The sequence below is a fragment of the Rhinoderma darwinii genome, chromosome 9, assembly GCF_050947455.1.
Source record: "Rhinoderma darwinii isolate aRhiDar2 chromosome 9, aRhiDar2.hap1, whole genome shotgun sequence".
Taxonomy (NCBI): domain Eukaryota; kingdom Metazoa; phylum Chordata; class Amphibia; order Anura; family Rhinodermatidae; genus Rhinoderma; species Rhinoderma darwinii.
In genome coordinates this window covers 19448982-19474549 of record NC_134695.1, presented here as the reverse complement: position 1 = coordinate 19474549, position 25568 = coordinate 19448982, and the positions used below count along the sequence as shown (strand labels likewise).

At 43.5% G+C, this 25568-nt stretch overlaps 1 protein-coding gene across 4 annotated transcripts in view; it reads right to left on the bottom strand.

Moving 5' to 3' along the window:
• LOC142660280 (sperm-specific sodium:proton exchanger-like) overlaps positions 1 to 25568 on the bottom strand; it is a 216709-nt gene that overhangs the window by 187961 nt on the left and 3180 nt on the right. For all 4 annotated transcript variants that reach the window (XM_075836867.1, XM_075836868.1, XM_075836871.1 and 1 more), the window contains exons 2-5: positions 21808 to 21907; positions 13443 to 13586; positions 12682 to 12853; positions 5718 to 5799 (exon numbers count right to left, since the gene is read on the bottom strand). In XM_075836867.1, coding sequence (XP_075692982.1) covers positions 5718 to 5799; positions 12682 to 12853; positions 13443 to 13586; positions 21808 to 21907 — 498 coding nt within the window. The remainder of the gene's footprint in view (positions 1 to 5717; positions 5800 to 12681; positions 12854 to 13442; positions 13587 to 21807; positions 21908 to 25568) is intronic.

Here is a 25568-nt window from a genome sequence, read left to right as displayed (position 1 = left end):
GAGAACTACCTACGCCATTTCATCTCCAAGCAGCATGATGACTGGGTGCAGTGGACTGAATTTTCTTACAATAATCATACCAGTGAGTCCACAAGGAAGACACCGTTCTTTATTGTCTATGGCCAACACCCACAAATTCCTCTCCCGGTGCCTGATACGTCCGAGGTACCAGCTGCTGATACTGCTTTTAAGGCACTTTCTGCAGATCTGGCAGCAGACTCGATCCTCCATCCTGCTGGCGGTCGACCGCATGAAACGGAAGGCGGACACAAGGAGAGGAAAACCTCCTCCTCAGTTTCTTCCTGGCACGAAGGTCTGGCTGTTCTCCAGGAATATCCGACTGAGGGTGCCATCTCATATCTACACCGGACTTTCATGATCAATTAGCCCATAGCACCCTGGACTATAAGAAGGGCTCAGCCCCTTCATCCCACGCCTGAGTGTTGTTGTCGTACCCTATGTTTGTCTATGCAAATGGTCTCCTAGTGTTTTCATGTTCCCAGTGTTCCCTGCTCCTGTATCCTGTGCTATCCTGGTCTAGTGTCGTGCTGAGCTGAAGTTGTGCTGTGCTGTATACCACGCCTGTCCTGCTTCACCACACCTGACGTCTACCTGCTGCCTAGTCCCAGCTGAGCCTGCCTTGCTGCTGTCCGAGCTGCCACAGGTACCCCATACGAACTATAGACTGTAACCTGTGCCCTGTTAGCCAGCTGCCATACCGCCAAGGCGGTACAGCCCAGTGGGTCCACGAACCCAACGTGACACTTACAGGAATGTTGTAAATCCCATATTTTCATTGAAACACAATGGTTGGATCGTTTTGAGTTTCCAAATCCAGCGGGCCTCTAATCGCAACAATCTTTTCATGAGGGACCCGCCACTCAAATCCATTTCTACATGTTCAATACCCATTTCTACATGATCAATACCCATAACCCGTAAGGATTTAGAATCGCATCTGTGGTGGAGAAAAAAATGTCTTGGTATTATTTCCAAATGCTTCACTATTCCAGGTTTAGTTCCCCTAGCTGCCTCGATCCCATTAAAATTTTCGCTTGTCTTTACCTTAAGGTCTCTTGTGTTCAGGCCGACATATATCTTGGGGCAAGGACATTGTGCGTAGTAGATCACCCCCTTAGTATTGCAGGTAATAGGTCATGTAATCTTATACTTCACTACACCTGCCGAGTCACAAAATTCATAATTTGTATCAATGTTTGGACAAGCAATACAATTTCCACACGGTCGACAGCTCCATCATGGTTTACCTGCTCCAAAGATTGGTCTTATTACCAGAGCGTTGTAATAGCTATAAACCATTGTGTCGCGCAAATTTTTTACCCGTCTAAAGGCGACAGCTTGTCTCGAGGGCAAGACTTCCGACAAGATAGGATTAGTCTGCAATATAGGCCATTATTTAGATAGGCATTGCATAATTTCCCCCCATCTGTCATGGTAAGTTGTCACATACCTGATTTGTGCAGTGGAAGGTTTTTAAACTGCAGGTTGAAGTAATTGTGATCGTGTAGTTTTACCAGATGTACTAAACGCCCTCCCTATACACTTTTTGCTGTATCTCATGTCCAGAAACCACTGTTTCAAAATAGATGATTGTCTCTAAAAATCTTCCTCAGAGGTACAGGCTCTCTTCATTCTAAGAAATTGTCCTGTAGGGATGGCTCGAATCTCATGCCTTGGGTGCGTGGATGAGGCGTGCAGATACAAATTTACTGCAGTCTCCTTCCTATGGACATCTGTCTGTATGTATCTATTACTATCACACTTGATGAGCACATCCAAAAAATCCATTGCCATGTGCGCATTGACTGGCTGACACTCTGGAGGCGTGCCACCATGGGTAAGCTGCTACTATGCATCTATGACTGTTAAATATGAATCTTTATTGGTAAGATGATTAGACTATCGACATCGGAACTATAGTAAAAAGATGGAAAAATAGAGGACACATTGGTGTCTCGCCATGTGTGGGCATGCCATAACGGGGATGCTAAGACCCTTGTATTTCAAGGCATTGAACACATCAGACCATCAGCAAGAGGTGGAAACATTGAAAAGAAAACCTTGCAGAAAGAAGCGCAATGGATGTTTCGATTACAGAGTATTAATCCGTCTGGGCTGAATGAACAGATATCATACACATGCTTCATCTATTAAACAAAAAAAGAGATCTTGATATCATACAATAATTTTGTCAAAATACAATTTAATTTTTATTTTAATACTTTACAATTTTATTATACATCAATACAAAAATAACCCCCCTCCCAAGTATATACTATAGACATGTAAAAAATTTAAAAGAAAGCCAGATTACCTCAAATATGATGTCATAAATCATGAATGGTAATGACTCCTCATGAAATGCAAATACACCTCAAGTGAAGTGAATACCATATAATTTAGTGGAGCACAATCAACATGGCATTTGAAATCACAGTGCAATAAATTTATATAAACAGCATGTCCCTGCTGGTAATCCTGCTAAAAGCATTCAAGAGAAATAGCACTACAAATGGCACAAAAATGCAACGGAATAACCAATGTTAGCAATTAAGCATACCTGAGGAGGACATATTGAGTGTATAATAGGGCACCTGGACACCGAGCACCTTGACGCGCGTTTCGCAACCTTCGTCAGGAGTACATGCTTCATCTAACCTGTCTCCTCACATGGTTAATTACAGTAGCAGCAGGAAGTAGGAATCTTTCCCTACCAGACCTCTTGACCTATATAGTACCCATAGATGTATTTATACGCAGCACATGGTACCCAACCAAGAATTCCTATTGTACACCAGGTTTAAAGGAATTATATACAATCTTTATAACATACAGAGTGCCTATGTATTTTTCCATCTTTTTACTTCAGTTCCGATGTCGATAGTCTAATCATCTTACCGTTGCTTCAAGAACCAGGGGACCATTGTGGAACTCTAGTCCTAATGGGTTTTAACCTCGGCTTTATTTATCTGTCACTTGGTATTGAGCATAATGCAAACCCAAACCGCCTAGAGCTCCCCAGGGTTACTATGGACACTTCGGTGTCCGGGCGCATTGACTGGCTGACACTCTGGAGGCGTGCCACCATCCGGGACGTCAGCCTATGACGTACTTGATGCGGATTAGTTGGCAGGCCCACCCTTCATTAGTTGGTGGGTGGGGCTTAAGACTTTAAACATCCGGAGTTTCCCCGGCGCGTGTACGGCCAGTGTATTAGTGCCGTGTACACACTGGGAGACTTCAAAAAGCACGTAACAGTGCTCACCGGCTAGATTATCAATTATACCTAAAACGATACTTAATCCCTGATGACGTACCCCACGAACTGGGGGTACTGAAACGCGTAGGATTATATAATTTGTGGCATGGATCGCAGAGAAAGTCTATAATATAAGGACGGATATACGTCCCAACACTTACTGATACCTCTCACATGTCTGACCACTTGCTTGTGCCTGTACGTAGGATATATTGGGCTTAAGAGCCAGTTTTTACCAATTATCATTAATAAAGAATCAGCATTTGAATCGTTCCTTCAGGCTGTAGTAAACTTTAAATCATATGAACGAAACTACTCTAAAATCTAACACAGTGAATACATTTTATTTACTAACTCAGCTAAAGATGAGATGTGATTTACATGCTATACTGAACTCTAGCACTAAAAGGAGAGACAGCGCTCACACAGTGCATAGTTCAGAGACAGGCAGAGCATTCCTGTCTATCTTCTGACATGTCATATAGACATTACAATATAACATATTTGGAGGCCGATTTCACAAAATGAAGACTTGCTTTGCCACAAGTATTTGGTTGGAGATTTGATTTAAAAAAGGGTCAGTAGCCCTACATAGAATCATAGCCTCTTTTTGGGGGAATTTTTTGGGATCTGCAATAATAACTTAACAATAAGTGTGATTCCCCTTGAAAGGGAATCTGTCACCAGACAAGATATATTTAAATTAGGGCATCTGTTAGGGCAATAATACCAGTATACTTTTGTGTGCTATTAGGGTATGTTCACACTATGAGAGGCATTTACGTGTGAAAAGACAGACTGTTAACAGCTGCCTCGTTTCACACGTAAATGCTCCTCCTTGCATTTTGCGAGCCGTCTGAGACGCTCGTAAATCTTGAGCTGTGCTTCATTGAGTTCAATGAAGAACAGCTCAAATTACGTGGCAAAGAAGTGCCCTGCACTTCTTTGCCGAGGCAGTCCATTTACGCGTCGTCGATTTGACAGCTGTCAAACGACAACGCGTAAATTACAGGTCGTCTGCACAATACGTCGGCAAACCCATTCAAATGAATGGGCAGATGTTTGCCGACGTATTGTAGTCCTATTTTCAGGCGTAAAACGAGGCGTATTATGCCTCGTTTTACGCCTGAAAATAGGTCGTGTGAACCCAGCCTTACTCTCTGTATGGATGCAGTCACACATGGTGTATTTGCATTATATTTTTGCAGAATAAAAATGTGCTGTGGAAAACTGTAAAGTCTCCTATGGGAATAATATTTCCATAGGCATATATTGTAAAGTTTTCTGCAGTGTATTTTTACGCTGCAGAAATACATGGCAAATATGCCATATATGACTGCACCCCGAGGGTCATTTCACACGTTGCGTAAATACTGCAGTTCTTTCCGCAACGGAATCAGTTGCAGAAAATCCGCAGCAAATACAGTAGCAGCAAAGTGGATGAGATAAAACAAATCTCATCCACACGCTGCGTAAATACTGAACTGAAAAAAACGCTCAGAAATTGACCTGTGGTGCGTTATTTTATTCAACAGCTTGTCAATTGTATTTGTGTAAACACTGCTTATTTGTTGCAGGCTTTCCCCATTGAATTCAATGGGGAGGTAAATCCCGCAACAAATAGCAATTGTTGTGTATTTTTGCAGCGGGTTTGCAGCGATTCTGCCACAAGAAACGTAACTAAAAAAATGAATAAATCACATACTTACCATACTGTGTACCTCCCTCCAGCGCGGCCTCCTGGAATGACATTTCATCCCATGTGTCCGCTGCAGCTAATAACAAGCTGTAGCGGCAGTCACATGGGATGAAACATCATCCCAGGAGGCCGGCCCTGATGACGTCAGAGGGTCGGCCTCCTGGGATGACGATTCATACCATGTGACCGCCCCTGCAGCCAATCACAGGCTTCAGCGGTCTCCTGCGATGTAACGTCATCCCGGGAGGCTGGCCTACTAGCAGGCCGTCTAAGTGCTGCAGTTTTCCGCAACGGACATTCCGGGCGAAAAACTGCACCACAGTGCACAGACTGGATACGCTGCGTGCTATTATGCAGCATATCTGCCCCTTGTGAGCACATCCTAGGAGAATGGGATTACATGTCCAGATTAAAAACTCTTTTAAAGAAAATGATCCCTTTTCACAACAGGGTGGAAATAAAATGATAGCCACAGGCCCTCTACAGCAATAGCTGTTGGCCCTATTGACAGTGATAGCGCCAGCTACATTCCCCACCATACACAGTGACTGACAGCCCCAATATACAATGTCCTCCACATGCCCCTCATAACTACCTGTCACATGCACCGCTTAAGTGCCTGGGATGAAATCCCGTAAGTGTGCACACATTTATATTGCTGCCATATGCCACCATAATTGCTCGCCACATATCCTGATAGATGCCAATATTATGGCTATATAATCATTGTTATTTTACCTAGCATAACAGCAATCCTCTGCACAAAGGAAGCATTGATCAGCAGGGTTAACACTGTGATTAGTGAGACCTGTAGCAGAATCTGAAAAAAAAATGTAAACAAAGTTTCGATTTATAAAGTAAAAAAGTTTCTCCGTCTAAAATAAAAATTCATTTACCAAGATCCGGACCATTTTTGGACCATTTTTTTTAATGGTGGGTCTCTTCCACGGCCCAGGTTAAAACTGAGAGGGAATGTAAAAGAAACACAGACAGCTCTAAGGCCCCGTGCACACTACCGTAAAATCGCCCATAATTATAGGCCCATTCATTACTATGTCCGACGGACACCTTCCCGAAATGTCTACAGGAGGGTGTCCATGCCGTAGAAACCGGACGAAAAAAATAGGACATGTGCTATTTTTTAATTTTACGGGACGTGCTCCTACGCTTTATAATGGGAGCACAGCGCATAAAAACGTCCGGCTGTCGGAGGCAGTACACGGCCGGCCGTGCCCGTAATTACGGGTTGTAATTACGGGCACGGTCGTGTGCATGCAACCTTAGCCAGAAATGCAACCTCTACCACAAAGAGATGAAATGGTTTGTTACCTGGATTGAACACCTGCCAATAATAATTTTAAATGTAAACCTAATTTAAATGTAAAGCGTGCTGTAATGATGGGGGTATGGAAACAGATAAGTGAGCCCTAATCTACCCGCCACTCAGTCCCTGCCTACTTGCAACGACCCGCCCTAGGCGACGGGGTACAACTGGGCGACGGTCCCTACGCTCATGAAGTGCACGACAGACAAACAGACAAGGGTACACAGAAGCTAAGGGAAATGGGGCAGTTGCCCACGGCAACACCGTGAACAACAAGAGTGGTGAACGAGCCGAGTCAAAGCAGGAGTGTACGAGCTACCAAACGCAGAGCAGGAGAGTAGTCAGTAAGCCAGGATCATATGAAGCAGGGTCAAATAGTACAGAAGCTGCAGCAGGGCTAGGAAACCAAACAGAAGAATCACAAGCAAGGAGGAACAGGAAAGGCAGGTATAAATAGACAGAGGGCGGGAGCTAGCTCCGTCTGGCCAGGCTGTGATAGGCTCTCCCACTCCTAAGCCTGCGATCCTGAGTAGTGGAAGATGGAGTCAGTCTCACAGACATAGAAGCAGGTGCAGACTGATTACCTATGGGCGTATACACAGAAGCTGTGCCTGGCAAATCCTTAACAGTACCCCCCCTTTTATGAGGGGCCACCGGACCCTTACTAGATGGACCTGGTTTATTGGGGAAACGAAGGTGGAACCTCCTGACCAATACCCCAGCGTGAAACATCCCGGGCGGGTACCCAAGTCCTCTCCTCAGGCCCGTATCCTCTCCAATGGACCAGGTACTGGAGGGAGCCTTGGACCATTTTGCTGTCCACAATCTTGGCCACCTCGAATTCTACCCCTTCAGGGGTGAGAACGGGGACAGGAGGTTTCCTCGAGGGAGCCAAGGACGGGGAGCAGCGTTTAAGAAGGGAGGCTTGAAACACGTCGTGTACTCGAAAAGATGGGGGCAACTCCAGTCGGAAGGAGACAGGATTGAGGACTTCAATGACCTTGTACGGCCCTATAAACCGGGGAGCAAACTTCTTGGACAGGACTTTAAGGCGCAAGTTCTTAGACGATAGCCACATCAGATCCCCGACCATAAACAAGGGGTTAGCAGAACGTCTTCTATCTGCCTGAGTTTTTTGTATGCTCTGGGAGGCCTCTAGGTTCTTCTGAACCTGGGCCCAGACTGTGCACAGTTCCCGATGAACGACCTCTACCTCGGGATTGTTGGAACTACCAGGTGAAACGGAGGAGAACCGTGGATTAAACCCAAAATTACAGAAAAAGGGGGAAACCCCTGACGAGTTACTGACCCGGTTATTAAGGGAAAATTCGGCGAGGGGAATGAATGAGAACCAATCATATTGACATTCAGAGATAAAACACCTTAAATATTCTTCTAGAGACTGATTAGTCCTCTCAGTTTGGCCATTAGTTTCAGGATGGAAGGCAGAGGAGAAGGACAGATCAATCTCCAACTTTTTACAGAAGGCTCTCCAAAACAAAGAAACAAATTGTACCCCTCTGTCAGAAACAATATTGACAGAGACCCCATGGAGACGCAGGATGTGTTTGACAAACAAGGTAGCTAACGTCTTAGCATTTGGTAGTTTCTTGAGGGGCACAAAGTGGCACATCTTACTGAAGCGGTCTACTACAACCCACACCACCGACTTGCCTTGAGATGGAGGCAAATCGGTGATAAAATCCATGGAGATATGGGTCCAAGGTCTCTGGGGAATGGGCAAAGAACATAGTAAGCCCGATGGTCGGGACCTGGGAGTCTTGGACCTAGCACAAACCTCACAAGCGGCGACGTAGGCCTTAACGTCTTTAGGCAACCCAGGCCACCAATAGTTTCTGGCAATGAGGTGCTTGGTACCCAGGATGCCTGGATGACCAGATAGTGCGGAGTCATGATTTTCCCTAAGTACCCTTAGCCGGAATTGCAGGGGAACAAACAGCTTGTTCTCAGGAAGGTTCCCGGTAGCTGAACCTTGATCAGCAGCAATATCAGAGACTAAATCAGAATCAATAGAGGAAATGATTATACCTGGAGGCAAAATACAAGCAGGATCTTCCTCCGAAGGAGGGCTGGCCATGAAACTACGCGACAGTGCATCAGCCTTAATATTTTTAGACCCAGCCCTATAGGTAACCAAAAAGTTGAATCTGGTAAAAAATAACGCCCATCGAGCTTGTCTCGGGTTTAGCCTCCGGGCAGATTCTAGGAAAACCAGATTCTTGTGGTCGGTAAGGACCGTTACCTGGTGCCTAGCCCCCTCCAGGAAGTGGCGCCACTCTTCAAATGCCCATTTAATGGCTAAGAGTTCGCGGTTGCCAATATCATAGTTACTCTCAGTGGGCGAAAAATTCCTGGAGAAGTAGGCACAGGGACGGAGATGGGTGAGGGGACTGGTACCCTGGGACAAGACAGCCCCCACTCCCACCTCGGACGCGTCAACCTCCACGATAAATGGCTCCATTTGGTTGGGCTGAACCAGCACCGGGGCCGAGATAATGCACTTCTTAAGGACCTCAAAAGCCTGGACAGCCTCAGGAGGCCAGTGGAGGAGATCAGCACCTTTGCGAGTGAGGTCCGTAAGAGGCTTAGCGATGACCGAGAAGTTAGCAATAAATCTCCTGTAATAATTAGTGAACCCCAAGAAGCACTGTAACGCCTTCAGGGAGGCAGGTTGGTTCCATTCCGCCACAGCCTGGACCTTGGCGGGGCCCATGCGGAATTCATGAGGAGTGAGGATTTGACCCAAAAATGGTATCTCCTGCACCCCAAACACACATTTTTCGGTCGTCGCAAACAGTTTGTTTTCCCGAAGGACTTGGAGCACCTTCCTGACATGCTCAATGTGGGAGGACCAGTCCTTGGAAAACACAAGTATGTCATCAAGGTACACTACAAGAAATACCCCCAGGTAATCTCTTAAAATCTCATTTATGAAATTCTGGAAGACCGCGGGAGCATTACACAACCCAAAGGGCATGACGAGGTATTCGAAATGACCTTCGGACGTGTTAAACGCAGTCTTCCACTCATCCCCCTCTTTGATGCGGATAAGGTTATACGCCCCCCGTAGATCAAACTTAGAGAACCATTGGGCCCCCTGAACCTGATTAAAGAGATCAGGAATCAAAGGAAGGGGATACTGGTTCCTTACAGTGACCTTATTCAAGTTACGGTAGTCAATGCATGGCCTAAGACCACCATCCTTCTTCCCTACGAAGAAGAAGCCAGCACCTACCGGAGAAGTAGAGGGGTGAATGTAACCCTTGGCCAGGCATTCCTGGATATACTCTCTCATGGCTTCACGTTCGGGACAAGAAAGATTAAATATCCTACCCTTAGGGAGCTTAGCTCCTGGTACCAAATCAATGGCGCAATCGTATTCTCTATGAGGAGGTAACACCTCGGAGGCCTCCTTAGAGAAAACATCAGCGAAGTCCTGAACAAACTCAGGTAGCGTGTTCACCTCCTCAGGGGGAGAAATAGAATTAACAGAAAAACATGACGTCAAGCATTCATTACCCCATTTGGTAAGCTCCCCAGTATTCCAGTCAAACGTGGGATTATGCAACTGCAACCAGGGAAGGCCTAAAACCAAATCGGACGATAATCCCTGCATCAACAGTACAGAGCACTGCTCCAAATGCATGGAGCCAACAAGGAGTTCAAAAACAGGGGTATGCTGTGTAAAATAACCATTAGCAAGAGGAGTGGAGTCGATACCCACTACCGGGACAGGTTTAGGCAAATCAAACAAAGGCATAGCTAGAGACATAGCAAATTCCACAGACATGATATTAGCAGAAGACCCTGAATCTACGAAGGCACTGCCGGTAGCAGACCTACCACCAAAAGAGACCTGAAAGGGAAGCAAGATTTTATTACGTTTCATATTTATGGGAAATACCTGTGCGCCCAAGTGGCCTCCCCGATGATCACTTAGGCGCGGAAGTTTTCCGGCTGCTTATTCTTACGCCTAGGACAGGTGTTCACTTGATGCTTGTCATCCCCACAATAGAAGCAGAGACCATTCTTCCTGCGGAACTCTCTACGTTGTCGGGGGGACACGGAGGCCCCGAGTTCCATAGGTACCTCCGAGTCTTCCGTGGAAGAGCGAAGCAACGGAACCTCGGGAGGCATCATGGGGGAGTCAGAGGGGAAAACACAAAAATGTTCAAGTTGTCGTTCCCTGAGACGTCGGTCAAGTCGTACCGCTAAAGCCATAACCTGGTCTAGGGAGTCAGAAGAGGGATAACTAACTAGCAGGTCTTTCAGGGCGTTCGACAGACCCAACCTAAACTGGCACCTTAAGGCAGGGTCATTCCACCGAGAAGCTACGCACCACTTCCTAAAGTCAGAACAATACTCCTCCACAGGTCTCTTACCCTGACGTAAGGTCACCAGCTGACTCTCGGCAAAGGCAGTCCTGTCAGTCTCGTCATAAATGAGTCCGAGAGCAGAAAAGAAAAGATCAACGGAGGAAAGTTCAGGGGCGTCAGGGGCCAAGGAGAAGGCCCAATCTTGGGGCCCTTCCTGGAGCTTGGACATAATTATACCCACCCGCTGGCTCTCAGAACTTGAGGAGTGGGGCTTTAAGCGAAAATAGAGCCTACAACTCTCCCGAAAGGAGAAAAAAGTCTTCCGGTCCCCTGAGAACCGGTCAGGCAACTTTAGGTGGGGTTCAAGAGGTGAGGTGAGGGGCACTACCATGGTAGCATCAGGCTGGTTGACCCTCTGAGCCAGGGCCTGGACCTGTAGGGAGAGACCCTGCATTTGCTGAGCTAGGGTCTCAAGGGGGTCCATAGTAGTTTGAGGGACCAGGGTAGACTAGGTAAAGGGCTTGTGATTATGTAACGATGGGGGTAGGGAAACAGACAAGTGAGCCCTAATCTACCCGCCACTCAGTCACTGCCTACTTGCAACGACCCGCCCTAGGCGACGGGGTACAACTGGGCGACGGTCCCTACGCTCAATAAGTGCACGACAGACAAACAGACAAGGGTACACAGAAGCTAAGGGAAATGGGGCAGTTGCCCACGGCAACACCGTGAACAACAAGAGTGGTGAACGAGCCGAGTCAAACCAGGAGTGTACGAGGTACGAAACGCAGAGCAAGAGAGTAGTCAGTAAGCCAGTGTCATATGAAGCAGGGTCAAATAGTACAGAAGCTGCAGCAGGGCTAGGAAACCAAACAGAAGAATCACAAGCAAGGAGGAACAGGAAAGGCCGGTATAAATAGACAGAGGGCGGGAGCTTGCTCTGTGTGGCCAGGCTGTGATAGGCTCTCCCACTCCTAAGCCTGCCATCCTGAGTGGTGGAAGATGGAGTCAGTCTCACAGACATAGAAGCAGGTGCAGACTGATTACCTATGGGCGTATACACAGAAGCTGTGCCTGGCAGATCCTTAACACGTGCCATGCACATTCGTTAAAGTTGGACAAATCCAGGGTTGACCAACAAATGGGTATTGGGGTATCTATTTACTGTATGCGTACCAAACTGTGGTGCAGTTTTTCGAATGTCCACTGCGGCACTGCAGCACTTAGCCGGCCTGCTAGTAGGGCGGCCTCCTGGGATGACGTTTCACCCCAGGAGACTGCTGCAGCCTGTGATTGGCTGCAGCGGCGGTCACAATGAATGAAGCGTCATCCTAGGAGGCCGGCCCTCTGACGTCATCCAGGCCGGCCTCCTGCAATTTGTTTCATTCCATGTGACCGCCGCTACAGCCTGTGATTAGCTGCAGCGGTCACATGGGATAAAATGTCATCCCAGGAGGAAGTGCTGGAGGGAGGAACACACTTCTGGGTAAGTATAAGATTTATTTATTTTTTTGAGTTACGTTTTTTGTGGCATAATGGCTGCGAACCCGCCGCATAAAACGCAAAACAACTGCTATTTGTTGTGGGACTTACCTCTCATTGAATTCAATGGGGAAAACCCGCAACAAATAAACAGCGTTTCCGCAAGCACAATTGAAATGCTGAAAAATATAATTTTGCCCCGCAGGTTATTTTCTGACCGTTTTTTTCCGCTTAGTATTTACACAGCTTGTGGATGAGATTTGTTTTTATCTCATTTACTTTGCTGCTAATTTTCTGCAACAAATTAGGTTTCAGAAAAACCATCGTATTTACGCAACATGCAAACTGACCACAACTGTGGTCACCGGTATTCATTCTGTGCATTGCACAGGTAAAGGCAGACTGGCTTCCACAGGCAGGGAAGATAGGAAGAAAACTTAGATAAAAATGGAAGTATGTCACATAGGATTCTTTGTACTATTGGCAAAAACTCATCTTTCATAGCATAGCTTTACATAGTAATCTATTATTCATCAGAAAATGGTCTTGTAAGATTCACCTTGCTTTTGTCGTCTTCTGTTCCAAGTTCTTTAGACTGGAATGCAATTAATGCCATTTGCAATGTGAATGTACCTCGTAATCCACTCCAGATGATTAATGTTCCCCATCTCCAATTAAAGCCATAGCCCATCTGAGATAAAATAGGACTTAATGCAAATACCATAATAAACCTTTTAAAAAAAACAATACAAAATAATAGTTACTTTTCAGTAAGAGCTATATACCTGGATGTAAATCTAATTGGGATAGTAGATTTTCTAAGAAATATGAACCTTAGCTGGTCCGAAAAAACACTTTCAATCATATATTGTCTGCGTCTTCTGTACTAAATAGAATAGTTGTTGTTGTCTGCTGTTTTGTGGCGCCCCAGGCAATGTTCTCGCTCAATCTTAAAGTGCAGCAAACCTAGACTAGCGTTGTAACCACAAAATTGCTCAAAGGTACTGGAAAATATGACACTGTGGGCCACACATTTAAGACACTTGCTGTTATATTGTTACGTCTATTACATATGGCGGCATAAATTGTGGTCATCAAAATGGTTTCTAATTGTATTGTCACCTTTTTATCCAGTTGTCACATTAAGCTGATCATTTAAAAACTAGGTTTGTCAGGTAATTCATCCTCCAACTATTCTGAGTTTGAATAGAGACGTGTTGTATGTTCTCAGCAGTGTAGTGAATGCTATAGTGTCCTGTCTTGTGTGTTAAATATCTAGAATTAGTAATGTTTTAGTATCAATTAATAAAAAAAACGTACCTTATAACATTTAGTCCAATGTAAAGAACGACAACATAAAATATATCTGTAGCCATTGTATGTTCAAAAGTTTTGGTAGCTATCACAACACCAACAAATAAGAAAATTAATGTGTTTGCCAAAAATGTTAGAATTTCCCAAAATCTATGGAAAGGAAACACAATAAATTCAGTATTACACAATCGTTGTCATTTACATGTAATCCCCATCAATGTTCCCATGTAGAGAAATAAAAATAAGTGTCAAATTATCGTATTTACAACCTCAGCTTTACCGAGTTGTAAAATGAAACTCATGGAAGTATAAAGGGGCACTACTCTACATAGTTACATAGGTTGAAAAAAAAAATAAGTCCATCAGGTTTAACCTTTCTCAATAAATTACCCATAATTCATTGCTTGATTAATTATAAACCTCAATGTCATTCGTAAATAAATAGACATCTAGGCTTTTTTAACCCCTTAATGACCGGGCCTGAAAAGACCTTAATGACCAAGCCAGATTTGTTAAATCTGGTATGTCTGACTTTATCAGAGAATAACTGTGCGAAAGTTTTGAATATCCAAGTAATTCTGACATTGTTTTTTCGTCACATGTTGTACTTTATTTTAGTGGTAAAAGTAGACTGATACGATTTGCGGAAATTAATGAAAAAATAGAAAAATTGAAGAAATTTTATAAAAATTATCATTTTTCCCTATTTTTAACTGCAATATGTCACATATGTACATACATACTGTACAATTTTTTTTATTAAATATATATTTCCATCTCTTTACTCTATTTTGGCAGCACTTTTGAAAAAAAATTTTTTTTTTTTGAGCAATTTAGAAGACTTACAAGTTTAGTAATGATTTTATAAATTTTGAAGTACATTTTGTTTTCCTGCACCAAGCCAGGTTTTCAGAGGCTCATAGGTGTCAGAATGGTGGAAACCCCCACAAGTGACACCATTTTGAAAACTACACCCCTTAAGGTATTTATTAAGGGGTGTTGTAAGTATTTTGACCCCACAGTTTTTTTGTAAGAATTCATGCAAAGCAGGCGTAAAAACATATAATTTCACTTTTTTCATAAAATTATCACTTTGAAGACCGATTTCTTTGTAAAGTGACCATCAGAATGAAGAAAAGCACCCCAAAATCTATCACCCTGTTTTTCCTGTTTTCAAAAATGCCCACATTGTGACCCTAATGCATTGCCTGGACACACGGCAGGGCCCGAAAGGAAGGGAGCAACCGGAGGCATTCAGGTCTCATTTTTGCTTGAAAATGGTTTAGGCCCCACTGTACATTTGGAGAGGTTTTGAACTACCAGAACGATAGAAACTCTCCATAATCGACCCCATTTAGAAAACTAGACCCCTTAAGGTATTTATCTAGGGGTGTAGTGAGTATTTTGACCCCACAGTTTTTTGCTAAATTTAATGTATAGCAGGTGAAATAAAAAAAACAACCACTTTTTATATAAAAGTATCACTTTGAAGACAGATTTCTTTGTAAAGCGACCATGAGAATGAAGAAACACCCCCCAAAATCTATCACCGTGTTTCTCCCGTTTTCAAAAATGCCCCCATTGTGACCCTAATGCGTTGCCTGGACACACGGCAGGGCCCGAAAGGGAGGTAGCACCCGAAGACTTTCAGGACACACATTTTGCTTGAAAATGTTTCAGGTCCCATTACACATTTATAGAGGCACTGAGCTGCCAAAAAGATAGAAACTCCCCATAAATGACCCCATTTTGAAAACTAGACCGCTTAAGGTATTCATCTAGGTGTGTACTAAGTCTTTTGACCCCACAGTTTTCGCAGGAATTAATGCAAAGCAGGTGGAAGAAAATTTTATTTCACTTTTTTTCACAAATGTGTCATTTTAAGGTCAGATTTCTTGTACAGAGGACATGAGAATAAGGAAATGCACCAGAAAATGTATCACCCTGTTTCTCCTGTGTTCAAAAATATCCCCATTGGGGCCCTAATGTGTTTCCTGGACACACGGCAGGACCCAAAATGAAGGGAGCACCCGGAGGCTTTCAGGACACACATTTTGCTTTGAAAATGGGAGGATTCTACTTTTCTAGATTGAGAAATATATGTCCCTAACAGTTTCTACACCCTATGACTATGTCGTGCTAAGAAAGCAGCTGTCCTGAAATCATGTCAGTCCATAGACATTATGTATATCAACCCGCTCTGATATATAGTAAGTTAGAGTGGGCAAATGTATTAAACTGTTGGCGGGAAAAGGCAATATATCCAAAAAAAGGAGGAAGAATGTATCCAGCTATGTGGAAAACTAGAGCATGTTCACAGGATGAAAGAAAATTTGTAGGGCTGTAATGACTTTATTATTCAAAGTGACTGGTCATACAACGTCTCTTTAGCTCCATCAATCCCTATATAAGGGACGAATGTGCCAAGTGACGCGGTACACCATAACAAGCCCCTGCCCGGCAAGGTAGGAACCGCCATGTGCACAAAACAACCAATCACGTGTAGAATATATAAAGGGGCAGTGTCCCACACCGTATGTATAGATACAGTAAAGGACCACTACTCCCCAAATTAATGTCGCTATTTCTAGAAGTATTGTCAGGTGTAAGAGGTCCACCAAAAACCCGAACAAAACTGTAATAAAGCCCATAGTGTATTGATAAGGACAAAACAGGGACTTATGCATAGACCAGGGTTGGAAGGACAAGCGGAACAATAATATCGAGACTCACTTCGCTGTCCTCGTTTGCTGCAGACCCGAAACCGATTTTTGGTTAGATGTTGAAGGGATGGGGTGTAAAAAATGTTTTTCAACAAGTCGGTGTACATCCTCTGACTCATGGACTACTCTCTGGTCTGCAGATTGAAATAGGAGATCTTCAATCACTTTCTCCTGAAATTCAAAGAATGTCGCCCTGCCCGCTGATTTTTTGTACAGGACAAATGCGTTCTGCATCGCAACCTGAATTTGTTATAGCCGATGACACACACAGGCTTTTGTCTATCTGCAGAGGCCCCACGTTCTCTAATAGTTGCTGTTGCACTTGAATGGACAGTGCTGATCATGTAGACGTCCTTGCGGTCACAAAATTTTAAAGCCAGCATCTTCTCAATTTGAAAAGTGCATGACTCCCCCTTTCGTAGTTTTTTATCCACAAGTTGACGTGGGAAACCTTTGCGATTCCTGCGTATTGTGCCACAGGCTCCGGTATTGGCACAATGAAGGGCGCTAAACAATGGCACACTGGTATAAAAACTGTCCGTGTATACATGATACCCCTTGTGTAGGAAAGGGCCAATTAAATCCCACACAATCTTTCCAGTGGTACCAATATTTGGAGGGCACCCTGGTGGATTGAATTCACTGTCTTTACCCTCGTAGATCTTAAATGCACATGTGTAGCCAGTAGTGCTTTCACATAACTTGTAGATCTTTACCCCGTATTTTGCACTTTTTGAGGGTATGAATTGACGGAATGAGAGACGCCCTTTGAAATTTGTGGGATTCCACAACCTGGCATTAGGTGACGAAGGCTTATTGGCAATGTACTGCCTGGCATACAAATTTGTTTCCTGCATAAAATGTTCCACAACTTGGTCCGTAATAAAAATATTAAAATAATTTAGTGGTGAAAAATTACTGACATTGGGACTTATGCCAGGAGTAGCAATAAAGTCATTTATGGTGGGAGAAAATAAACTCGTGGGTTCCCACACTAAATCGGTTTGGTGGGGTTGTGCAATTTCAGGGGCTGCACTTTGAACGGACGTTGTGGCAACTGCGCCGTCTCCCATATCACTGGTGCTGGGTCTCATATCCGTAGAATCCCTTGAAGCGACACTTTCGCTGTCGCTTTCAAGTAAGGCTGGGTTCACACGACCTATTTTCAGACGTAAACGAGGCGTATTATGCCTCGTTTTACGTCTGAATATAGGGCTACAATACGTCGGCAAACATCTGCCCATTCATTTGAATGGGTTTGCCGACGTACTGTGCAAACAACCTGTCATTTACGCGTCGTCGTTTGACAGCTGTCAAACGACGACACGTAAAAATACAGCCTCGTCAAAAGAAGTGCAGGACACTTCTTTGGACGTTTTTGGAGCCGTTTTCTCATAGACTCCAATGAAAACAGCTCCAAAAACGGACGTAAAAAACGCAGCGAAAACGCAGCGAAAACCGTGAGTTGCTCAAAAAACGTCTGAAAATCAGGGTCTGTTTTCCCTTGAAAACAGCTCCGTATTTTCAGACGTTTTTGGTCACTACGTGTGCACATAACCTAAAAGCTCAACTTCAGATGCAGAATCCGTATCTGAGCATAGCATCTGATAGGCTTCCTCAACGCTGTATCTTCTGGCAGCCATAATGAATATACAGTCTAAACCGCAAATAATAAATGGAACTAGCGGTTTCAAATTTTTTTTTATCAACTAAGGCCTCATGCACACGACCGTAAAAACACCCGTTATTGCGGGTCGTAATTACGACCTGCAATAACGGGCTCATAGACTTCTGTTACCCACGGGTACCTATTTTTCTATTTTACGGGCCGTGCTGCTATACTTTATAATGACAGCACGGCTCGCAAAAGCGGCCGGCTGCCCGCGGCCGGCCGTGCCCGCCCATGCTCGTAATTACGAGTCGCTGTAGACTGAGTACCTGCACCGCCTGACGTCAAAAGACGGTGGGCGGTCGTTAAGGCTTTAAATGCTGACATAGTATCTGCCATCACTACCTCTTGGGGAAGGGCATTACATAGCTTGACCACTCTAACTGTAAAGAACCATTTTCTATATTGATGTCTGAAACTTTTTTCTTCCACATGCAATGTGTAGCATCCATGGCCACAGACAGTCGGGATTACTCACCCCCCAGGGGACGCAGCCATGAATCTGTGAGTCCTGGCTTGCATCTCCTTCCTAGGAGAAGCCAGAGCTCACTTCCGCTCCGGTCCACTGTGTGCGAAGGGTGTGCACGCTCGCGCATGGCCTTAAAGGGCCAGTACACACACATGTGTAAAATCTGTAATTAGCCCATGATCACCCTGGACTATAAAAAGGGCTCTGCCCTTTTACTCATTGCCTGAGTGTTGTTAGTTAATCCCATGTCAGTATTGCAAATGGTCCCTTAGTGTTATCCTGTTCCTGTTGTTTCCTGTGCCCTGCATCCTGTGCTGTGTCCTTGTTCCTGAGCCTGTTAGTGTTGGAGTCGTCTCCTACTTCACCAGTGTCATCCGCCACATCCAGTGTCATCCACCACGTACACAGTGTCCTCTACCACATCCAGTGTTATCTGCCACGTCTGGCGCAACCTGCTGCAACAACCTCCATCCCTGCTGAAGCCTCGGCCACTTTCTGGACTATTTCAGGTACCCCTGTGCTACGAACTGGTATAGACACTTGCATAGACTGTGACTAGGCCAGCTGCCTCTCCGCTACGGCAAAGCGACCGAGTGGGTCCATATACCCTGCGATTGTGACACAATGGGTGTCCCCTTGTCCTTTGTAGAGTCCTTGGAAGGAACAGATCATGTGCTAGTTCTCCATATTGACTACACATATACATATTAATTAGATCACCTCCAAGACGTCTTTTTTCCAATCTGAACAAGCCCAATTTTTCTAGCCTTTCATTTTAAGCAACACCTCTCATCCCATTTAATAATATAGTTGCCCTTGCTTTGAACCCTCTACAGTTCTCCTAAGTCTTTTTTACAATGTTGTGCCCAAAACTGAATTCCATATTCTAGATGCGGCCTTACAAGGGATTTATAGAGAGGTAATATTACATTTGAATCACCGGTTTTTGTCTCTCTTTTTATACACCCTAAAATCCTATTTGCTTTTGCAGCTGCTGCTTGACATTGAGTGCTGCTGCTTAGCTTATTTGTTACCAGACTACCCAGGTCCTTCTCTTGTTCCGTTATCCACAGTTTTATTCCATTTAATGTTTGAATTAATGCTATTCTTGCGTCCTAAGTGCATTACTTTACATTAATCAACATTATATTTTAATTGCCATGTTTTTGCCCATGCTGCCAGCTTATCTAGCGCTTTCTGTAATATTTTAAAGTCAAGCTGAGTTTTAAGTATCCTACAAAGTTTTGTATCGTCAGCAAAAACTGACACCTTGCTATCAATCCCATCCACAAGATCATTAATAAAGAGATTAAAAAGAATTGGGCCTAACACCAATCCTTGTGGTACTAAGATGCTGACTTCAAACCATTTTGAGTGAGTTCCATTTATAACAACTCTTTGTTTTCTGTCCCTTAACCAATTCTTTACCCACTTGCATACACGTTCCCCCAGTCCCTGTGTCTGTAGCTTCAGAACAAGACTGTTTTGTGGAACAGTATCAAATGCTTTTGCAAAATCCAAATAAATCACATCAGCATGACTATTTTTTTTTATGAATCCATGCTGGTTCTCAATTATTAGACTTTTCTTTGCTATATGCTTTTGTAGTTCATCTCTTACAATTCCCCTTAAATACTTTACATACCACAGATGTCAAACTTACTGGACGGTAGTTACTCGGTTCCATGTTTTAACCCTTCTTAAATATTGGTACAACATCAGCCGTCCTCCAATCAGGTGGCACTGATCCTGTTACAATAGAGTCTAATACCTCGGTATGAATCCTAAAGAAAAAAATTGTGGCCGGGATTCCGGCATCTTAAAGCCCCTAACATATGGATAATGATGTCAGGGGCTTCTCCAGGAGAGGAATCCCCGGCCAGAGCGTTGCCGACTCTCTGGCCAGGGATTCCGTTCTTGGAGAAGCACCTGACATCACTGTCCATATATGGCTAGTGATGTCAGGAGCTCCCTCCAGGTGCGGAATCCATGGTCAGAGTGTTGCCAACGCTCAGTAGCCAGAGCATCGGCAACACTCTGGCCGGGGATTCCGCTCTTGGAGGTGTCCCAGACGTCACTATCCATATATGGACAGTGGCGTCACATCAGGGGCTCTCTCCCGGAGCTGAATCCCCGGCCAGAGCGTTACCGACGCTCTGTCTGCTGATTCTGCTCCTGGAGTAGCCCCAGACGTCACTATCTATATATGGAAAGTGACGTCAGGAGCTACTCCTGGAACGGAATCCCCGGCCAGAGCATCAGCAACATTCTGGCTGGGGATTCCGTTCCAGGAGTAGCTCCTGACGTCACTTTCCATATATGTATAGTGATGTCAGGGGTTCCTCCACGTGCGGGAGCCCCAATAGCGCCATCTACAGGGGGGTAGCGCTGTCTACAGGGGGGTGGCGTGGCACTATCTACATGCGCACTGGGGCACCATATGAGCACTATCGACAAGGGACTCTGTGGTGCTATCTACATAGGCACTAAGACACTTTTTATGTGGGCACTAACACTTTATATGTGGGCAATTTGGCACTATGTGGGCAGTGTGGCACTATCTACAGTGGGAACTGTGGCACTATCTACAGCGGCATTGTGCCACTACAGGGTATTATACCGTATGGTGGCAGCTAAGGAGGCATTACACTATATGGGGCATTATACTGTATAGGGGCATCTGTATGGAAATCATACTGTATGGGGGCTTCTGTGTGGGCATTGTACTGTATGGAGGCAGCTAAGGGGGCATTAAACTGTATGGGGGTAGCTATCGAGGCATTATGCTGTATGGGGCATTATACTGTATGGGGGCATCTGTTTGCACATTATACTGTATGGAAGCATCTGTTTTGGCTTTATACTGTATAGGTGCATCTAAGGGGCATTATACTGTATGGGGGCAGCTATGGGGGCATTATACTCTGTGGGGGCAGCTATTTGGCATTATACCGTGTGGGAGGCACTATGGGGTATTATCTGTGTGAGAGGCAGCTATAGTGGCATTACACTGTGTTTGGGTTCTATGTGGGCATTGTACGGTGGGGAGGCATCATGGGAGCATGATACTGTGTGGACTACGCCGGGTGTGTATGGGCGAGATTGGGCGGGGTTAGAGGCGTGGCTTGAAAGAAAAAAATTGTCCCACTTTGCGATTCTTGAAAGTTGGGAGGTATGTGGAACTTCTACGTTAACAATGAAGCCCACCAATAAATGAAAAACCAGAGGTGACAAAACACATTTTTTAGCATCATGCCAGGAATACAAGAGACAGACCACTGTTCTAGATAGTGGCACAAATAATGCCACATATTGACAGCTCAGTAATGTTTTGAATATGAGTAGGTTCTCAGTGACCACTCTGTTGTTGACATTATGGCTAATCCTTACTTAGGCTGGTACTATATAGTGAAACACAACATAATATGAGATTTTATTGGTTGGATTACAGTCATTCACATACGTGTCATGTTTTATCTATTTCATGTGTTACTTATCTATTAAATACACCTGAATAGCAGGACCTCAGAATCTGGACTATATGAGCTTTTGTCCAAAAGAAGTCCAAAACAGGTTACAGCAATAATGCCGGACATTCCAAACCACTCAGCTATAGAAAGAAAAAAGAAAAAGAAAATGTTAAAAACACATAGGGGCAGCTGTATTAATACTGTCGTAATAGTAGACAGGATAAAACCAAACCAGACAGGTGGAAAGGGAACCAGAATGGCGCACACAGAATGTTGAAATTGTCACAATTTGCTAGACATATAATATTATAATAATAGACACTAATTCCTTCATTAGGCAACATTATAACGGGCGTACTTTACATCAATATTTTGCAGCCAAAATGACGCACACTATTAATAAATTTGGCACTTTGTGATATTAACTTCCTTGAACAGTTTTAGAAAACAAAGTTCTGGCGCATTTTACTTGTTAAATCTCCCCCATAATGTTTTATGACTACATTGGATGGCTTGAACCTCACACACTAATACTACAGTTATCACACTGTAACTGGAGTGAAAATCTAAAGACCTCTATTAGTGCTTATACAGAGTTTTATAATTTAGTAACCTCTTATATAGCAAAATAACAGTTTTCGTTTAGGTGAGTAAAAAAAAGACATGAAAAATATTATGTTAAAGTAATAATATTATTTTTATTATTAATATTAGCATGAATTATTTAAAAGCACCATTAATTACAGGGCACTGCACGTATGAAAATGACATGAGACAATAAAAGCAACAAGTAAAATAAATTACAGCTTAACCCCTTCCCACTTTGGCCACTTTTGACCTTCCTGACAGAGCCTAATTTTTCAAATCTGACATGTTTCACTTTATGTGGTAATAACTCTGGAATGCTTGTACCTATTCAAGCGATTCTGAGATTGTTTTCTCGTGACCCATTGGACTTTATGTTACTGGCAAAATTTGCCCGATAAATTCAGTATTTAGTTGTGAAATACACCAAAATTTAGCGAAAAATTGCAAAAATTAGCATTTTTCCCAATTTAAATGTATGTGCTTGTAAGACAGGAAGTTATACCACACAAAAATGTTGCTAATTAACATCCCCCATATGTCTACTTTAGTTTGGCATCATTTTTTGAACATCCTTTTATTTTTCTAGGACGTTACAAGGCTTAGAACTTTAGCAGCAATTTCTCACATTTTCAAGAAAATTTCAAAAGGCTATTTTTACAGGGGCCAGTTCAGTTCCGAAGTGGCTTTGAGGTCCTTAGATATTAGAAACCCCCAATAAGTCACCCCATTTTAAAAACTGCACCCTCAAAGTATTAAAAACAGCATTTAGAAAGTTTCTTAATCCTTTAGACATTTCGCAGGAATTAAGGCAAAATAGATGTGAAATTTACAAAGTTCATTATTTTTTTCCAGAAATTCATTTTGAATCAATTTTTTTGTACCACAGAAGGTTTTACCAGAGAAATGCAACTCAATATTTATTGACCAGGTTCTGCAGTTTTAGGAAATATCCCACATGTGGCTCTAGTGTGCTAATGGACTGAAGCACCGGCCTCCGAAGCAAAGTAGCACCTAGTGGATTTTGGGCCTCCTTTTAATTTGAATATCTTTTAGGCACCATGTCAGCTTTGAAGAGGTCTAGTGGAACTAAAACAGTGGAAACCCCCCAAAAGTGACCCCATTTGGGAAACTACACCCCTCAAGGAATTTATTTAGGGCTGTAGCAAGCATTTTGACCTGCCAGTTTTTTTGCAAAAATTTTTGGAACTAGGCCATGAAAATGAAAATCTACATATTTTCAAATAAAATGTAGGTTTAGCTATTTTTTTTTTCCATTTCCAAAAGAACTAAAGTAGAAAAAGCACCACAACATTTGTAGAGAAATTTCTCCCGACTAAAACAATACCCCACATGTGGTCATGAACGGCTGTTTGGACACACGGCGAGGCTGAGAAGGGAAATAGGGCCATTTGGCTTTTGGAGCTCAAATTTAATAGGAATGGTTTGCGGAGGCCATGTCGCATTTGCAAAGCCCCTGAGGGGACAAAACAGTGGAAACCCCCAACAAGTGACCCCATTTTGGAAACGAAACCCCTTGAGAAAATTATCTAGGGGTACAGTGAGCATTTTGACCCCACAGGTGTTTTACAGAACTTATTGGAAGTAGGCCGTAAAAATGAAAATTTTAATTTTTTCAAAGAAAATGTAGGTTTAGCTAATTTTTTTTAATTTCCACAAGGACTGAAGGAGAAAAAGCACCGCAACATTTGTAAAGCAATTTCTCCAAAGTAAAACAATACCTCATATGTGGTCATAAACGTCTGTTTGGACACACGGTAGGGCTCAGAATGGAAAGAGCACCATTTGGATTTTGGAATGGTTTCTGGGCGCCATGTCACATTTGCTGAGCCCCTGTAGTACTAGTACAGTGGAAACACCCCAAAAGTGACTCAATTTGGGAAACTGCACCCCCTGAGGAATCATCTAGGGGTATAGTGAAAATTTTGATCCCAAAGGTTTTTTTGCTGAATTAATTAGAATTAAGCCATGAAAATGAAAAAAAAATTTTTTCCAATAAGATGTCGTTTTAGATCAACATTTTTCATTTTTACAAGAAATAGAGAAGAAAAAGCACCCCAACATTTGTAAAGCAATTTCTCCCGAGTACGGCAACACCCCATATGTGGTTATAATCGGCTGTTTACATATATGAGAGCATTCAGAAGAAAAGGAGCGGTATTTATCTTTTGAAACGTAGATTTTGCTGGAATGGTTTGCGGACAGCATGTTGCAAAACACCTGATGTACCAAACAAAAGTGACCCTGTTTTAGAAACTACACCCCTAAAGGCATTTATCAAGGGGTGTAGTGAGAATTTAGACTCCACAGGTGTTTTTCAGAAATTAATACGCAGTGAATGGTGCAAAGTGAAAATTGCAATTTTTCCACTGATCTGCCTATTCACCGAACTATATGTTGTGCCCCTGGAGAATCTTGCCCCATAAATTGTTAAGCGGGTTCTCCCGGGTATGGAATGCCTTACTTGTGGACATAAAATGCTGTTTGGGCACGCTGTAGGGCTAATAAGGGAAAGACCGCCATTTTGAGCATGGATTTTGCTTGGTAGTTTTGTTTGAGTTTTGCTGGTATTTCAGTTTATAATGTGGGGGCATATGTAATCTGTGAGGAGTACATCAGGGCAAAATAAGAGGGTATAATAATGGGGTAAATAATACAATTATCCATAGATGTGTGTTACGCTGTGAAGCGATCCATTATGCACAGGCTGGTGTCGCACTGATCAACAGTTTTCTTTCTTATCCCTCTTTTGTAAAACTCTGCACCTTTTGGGGACTATTTCTCCTTCGTAGGTTGGGAAATTTTGCTGGGAAAGTTTTGCGCTGGTATAATACGGGCACCCTCGCTTCCAGCGGATGTGCTATGTCCCTTCCCTTTCCTAGTTCCTAAATACTAGGGCTCTGAAACTGAAGGAATGTTCCCCTCCGGCCTGCGCATTGAGATGTTTTTTCATCACCGCATTACTAGTGCCATAACTTTTTATTTTTCTGTTGATTGAGCGGTGTGCGGGCCTGTTTTTTGCGAGATGGGCTGTAGATTTTATTGGTACCATTTTGGAACACAGATGACTTTTTGATCACTTTTTATTTCTTTTTTTGGTAAAGGAAATTACCAAAAACAAAGAATTCTGGAATAGTTTTTTATTGAGGTTTTTTTTCGGCATCCACAGTGCGCCATAAATGACATGTTAACTTT